Source organism: Poromitra crassiceps (assembly GCF_964638095.1).
Source record: "Poromitra crassiceps genome assembly, chromosome: 12".
Lineage (NCBI taxonomy): Eukaryota > Metazoa > Chordata > Actinopteri > Beryciformes > Melamphaidae > Poromitra > Poromitra crassiceps.
Window position 1 is genome coordinate 36397890 of NC_139632.1, and position 5000 is coordinate 36402889.

Consider the following 5000-nt stretch of genomic DNA (forward strand, 5'->3'; position numbering starts at 1 on the left):
GCCATGTCTAGTAGCCCTGAGCACATCCGTCTGCTCTCGGGTCCGATCCCGCCCACAGCACCCTGGTTGGACCGTCGGCTTGATTGGCAGATGGGTTCCACCAATCCCCCACCGTGATGATCTGTCCCCGCCCAAACTGAGACCTCTGGTGGCCTGTGAGTGGACGAATGCATGGATGAATGAACAAAACACGCTAGGTGGCGCTAAAATCACGAGGCAGGATATAGAGGGCGGCGGGTGAGACGCACGCACACGGCTTGTGTGGTTGAGCGATAAGCACTGGGTTGGACAGTGGGTGCCTTTTATTGGTTTTGTTTGTTAATTATTATCAAAACCGGACACCAGGAGAGTCATAACTCGCACATCCTGCACACCAGGAGAGTCATAACGCACACGTCATGCACACCAGGAGAGTCATAACTCACACATCCTGCATACCAGGAGAGTCATAACTCACACATCATGCACACCAGGAGAGTCATAACTCACACATCATGCACACCAGGAGAGTCATAACTCACACATCATGCACACCAGGAGTCATAACGCACACATCCTGCACACCAGGAGAGTCATAACTCAGACATCCTGCACACCAGGAGAGTCATAACTCAGACATCCTGCACACCAGGAGAGTCATAACTCAGACATCATGCACACCAGGAGAGTCATAACTCAGACATCATGCACACCAGGAGAGTCATAACTCAGACATCCTGCACACCAGGAGAGTCATAACTCACACATCATGCACACCAGGAGAGTCATAACTCACACATCATGCACACCAGGAGAGTCATAACTCACACATCATGCACACCAGGAGAGTCATAACTCACACATCATGCACACCAGGAGAGTCATAACTCACACATCATGCACACCAGGAGAGTCATAACGCACACATCCTGCACACCAGGAGAGTCATAACGCACACGTCATGCACACCAGGAGAGTCATAACTCACACATCCTGCACACCAGGAGAGTCATAACTCACACATCCTGCACACCAGGAGAGTCATAACTCACACATCCTGCACACCAGGAGAGTCATAACTCGCACATCATGCACACAGTGAAGCTGTAGGCACGACGATGCCAGTAACATTTATCAAGACAGCAACACGGTGGCTTCACTGATATGGTTTTGAATAAAAGGCAGTGCAAGAGAAGGGAAAACGAAGAGAGAAATTAGGAATTATATTTTGTGTCAAGTCTTTTCATAACCCGAAAAAAAATGAAATAAAAATGAAATGTATTATCAAGAATGCATTTGCAGTTGACAACACATTTAAAGGTGCTAAACGTTTATTATCAGTAAAACCATGACCACATTCATTTTAAAACATTTCCCCCCATTTGTACTTCCCCCCATTTGTCCGACACATGCGCAGTTGCCAGCGGCTTCTTTTCGGTAAATGGTACCTGTTGTTATTACTCCTCGGCGCACTTGACAACCGAGAATGGCGTTAGTCATTCTCAAAGACTAACACCTTTATAACACCTTTAAATAGAAATGTATTGTAAAATGTGCCATGAATGCATTGGATAGCAGTCAGCTTGTTTATTTAAATGATAGATATTGAAAGACTACTGCACGTGTAGTAAGAACCTCCCCCCAAATGTTCACTAGACCCTGTCTGTTTTTGTATGTCTTGTAGACGTTTGTTTTGTTTTCTTTGTCTTTGACTTATTTGTACTGTTAATTGTTTGCACACAACAACAACAACAACAAAAAGACTACTACAAACAGTAATTGTGTAAATAAACAGGGTACCTGTGATTGGCCAGTTGACTTGGTGGCCCCGCCTTCTCAGCTCCTCAGCCACCTCCTGGTCCACTCCCTCCTCCAGATTAACCGACCACTGATCAGCTGAACAGACACACCGACCAATCAGAATAAGATATTGATAAGAAGTGCTTTATGTGAGCATGGGACAGCAAACGGGGTTACTCTCTCGTACATTATTGATAACAGGAAGTAAAGGAGAGGAGGGAGGTACCTTGGTGATCATAGTGGACGTAGACTCTTGGTGCGTCCAGCGCCTGTTGAGGGTTCATCCCAAACTCCAGCATGTTCAGCAGCACCTACAACACAACACAAGAGACACAACAACCATCAACACATTCCACTGAAGAGTCAGATCCGACCAGCTGTTTACAAGTTATTTTAGCTGCTTCTCTGCGATGTGATTTCATCCAATGTCTTTGTGATGCCTTTATATTGTATCAAAATTCTATATATCCGGAACACTTTCAAGGAATAGTTCACCCAAAAATTTAAATTGTGTCATCATCTCCTCCCCCTCATGCCAGTGTAAACACAGGTGAAGTTAGCTCCTCCCTCTCACGCCAGTGTAAACACAGGTGAAGTTAGCTCCTCCCCCTCATGCCAGTGTAAACACAGGTGAAGTTAGCTCCTCCCCCTCATGCCAGTGTAAACACAGGTGAAGTTAGCTCCTCCCCCTCATGCCAGTGTAAACACAGGTGAAGTTAGCTCCTCCCCCTCATGCCAGTGTAAACACAGGTGAAGTTAGCTCCTCCCCCTCATGCCAGCGTAAAACACAGGTGAAGTTTGTCCATTGAACACACAGGGAGGTTGTTGCCAGCACAACTCCATAGACAGCCTTCTCCAAAACAACTGTCAACAAGTCAGTGGGGACCAGTTCTTCAGAGTTCCAAAAAGACCTACATTATATTTACACCATCATAAATGGCCCATTTCCACCGCTGGTATCAACGCGGGCCCGCCCAGCTCGTCTCGCTTTTTTGTCTCATTCCACCGATCAAAAACATGGACAGCCCGGGTTGAGTCGGGGTTGAGTCGTGCTGCTTTTGGTCCCTGCTCTGTTGAGGTTCTAGCGCTGTGAACCCGGGTTCATACGGTGACGTGAAAACATTGCAGACGACTGATTGGTCAGGCAGAATCGTGTTTACTCTATCTACTGACTGTCAATGCAATGCTGCATACCAGTTTAGTGGGGCTTACCTTCTCTTCTGTTATGTTATTTCCATCAGTCTTTTGTGTTGCTGCCTTCGCCTCTGGTGAAATAAAATCGATCTCCTTACTCAGCTTTAACATGGCGGTGGGTTTCAATTGTTATGAGAGAGAAAAAGTCCGCTGCTCAGGAAGCCCTTGTGGTGCAGTGTCGGCTCCGCTAGGCCGCAGGCGGGGCTTTGGTGAAGCCGCGGTCTTGCCTGGTGAGAGGCTGCCGGGGTAGAGGCTTCACTCTGTAGCGCAACCCCCGTCCCTCGCGCAGTGCATGCATGTGAGTTTGACTAACAACAAAGTGATATCCATTCTCCTGGCTGATTGTCACATTTGCCCATGTACACTGTAGGTCATTTAGAGGCACCAGTATTTCATAAACAGTTTAAAAGTTCTGCGTATGGATTTAATTTTAACATTATGTTATAGCCTACTTCGGTTATAGGCAGAGGACAGATATGCGGTCGCTATGACGACCAGTTGTCGGCGGGGGTGGGCGGGGGCAGATCAGCAGCGGTGGAAACAAAACATCCATCGGGTCGAAACAAATAGAGCTGAGTGGTGACGAGCTGTGCAGGGCTGTAAAATGTGGTGGAAATGAGCCATTAGTGACAATCTGAACAACAATTTGCAACAAATAATAACACTCTCATTTGATCTGTGCATCTACCAGTGTGCCTTTGTGATCTGTATACACTTACAAGCAGGTGTACTGTGTCTATTACAGGTAGCTGAGTGTGTTTGTAGAATTTAACTGATGAGTAAAACTGCCAAAGATTTCCACCAAAATAACCAATAACACTAATTTATCAACAACAATGTACAGTATTTCCCCCACAGTGTTGTGTAACCTTCACTGCGTGTGTACCTGCACATGTCCCTGCGGTTGCATGAATCCTCCCATCACCCCGAGCGCGGCGAGGAGGCGTGGCTTGTGCGACTTGTGGGTGGAGTCAGTGAGGAGGCCGGCCATCAGGGTGTGGTACGGCCGCTTCCCTCCGGCAACGCAGTTGCTATGGTTACGATCCAGAGAGAAGTTGGCACCACGATTCTGAGAGGGAAATGTGAAGACACTATTATAGCCGGCTGAGTTTTAACATCATCTTCGGCAGGGGTGGTATTGTTCACACTGTGGTAGTAGCTACTGAATGAATCACAGAGGCACATACATACATACACACACACAGTCTCTTATGGCCCATTTCCACCGCTGGTATCAGCGCAGCCCCGCCCAGCTCGTCTCGCTTTTTTGTCTCACTCCACCGATCAAAAACGTGGACAGCCCGGGTTGAGTTGGGGTTGGGTCGTGCTAGTTTTGGTCCCTGCTTTGTTGAGGTTCCAGCGCTGTGAACCCGGTACCATACCGTGACGTGAAAACACTGCAGACGACTGATTGGTCAGGCAGAATCGTGTTTACTGTCTACTGTCAATGCTGGATACCAGTTTAGTGGGGCTTACCTTCTCTTCTGTTATTTCCATCAGTCTTTTGTGTTGCTGCCTTCAGGCTCTGGTGAAATAAAATCGATCTCCTTGCTCAGCTTTAACAGGACGGTGGTTTTCAATTGTTTGGAGAGAGAAAAAGTCCGCTCCTCGGGAAGCCCTTTGTAGTTGTGTGTAACGTCGGCTCCGCTAGGCCGGAGGCGGGGGTTTAGCGAAGCCGCGGTCTTGCCTGGTGAGAGGCCGCCGGGGTAGAGGCTTCCCTTCTGCCCGTAGCGCAACTCCCGTCCCCCGCGCAGTGCATGCATGTGAGTTTGAGTAACAACAAAGTGATATCCATTCTCCTGGCCGATTGTCACATTTGCCCATGTACACTGTAGGTAATTTACAGGCACCAGTATTTCATAACCAGTTTAAAAGTTCCTTGTATGGATTTAATTTTAACGTTATACGTTACAGCCTACTTCAGCTATGGGCGGAGGACAGATATGCGGTCGCCATGACGACCAGGTGTGGGCGGAGGCGAGTAAACTTGCTATGGAAACAGAGTCTATATCAAGTAGAGACGAGTA

The 5000-nt window shown here is 47.6% G+C and overlaps 1 protein-coding gene across 1 annotated transcript in view; it reads right to left on the reverse strand.

The window, feature by feature from the left end:
* Window positions 1–7: 7 nt before the first annotated feature.
* LOC310786891 (glutathione hydrolase-like YwrD proenzyme) overlaps window positions 8–5000 on the reverse strand; it is a gene marked incomplete at both ends in the record, with an annotated part of 23854 nt that continues 18861 nt past the window's right edge. Inside the window, 4 exons of the mRNA XM_083648219.1 lie at window positions 8–153; window positions 1780–1875; window positions 2006–2090; window positions 3860–4042. Coding sequence (XP_083504345.1) covers window positions 8–153; window positions 1780–1875; window positions 2006–2090; window positions 3860–4042 — 510 coding nt within the window. The remainder of the gene's footprint in view (window positions 154–1779; window positions 1876–2005; window positions 2091–3859; window positions 4043–5000) is intronic.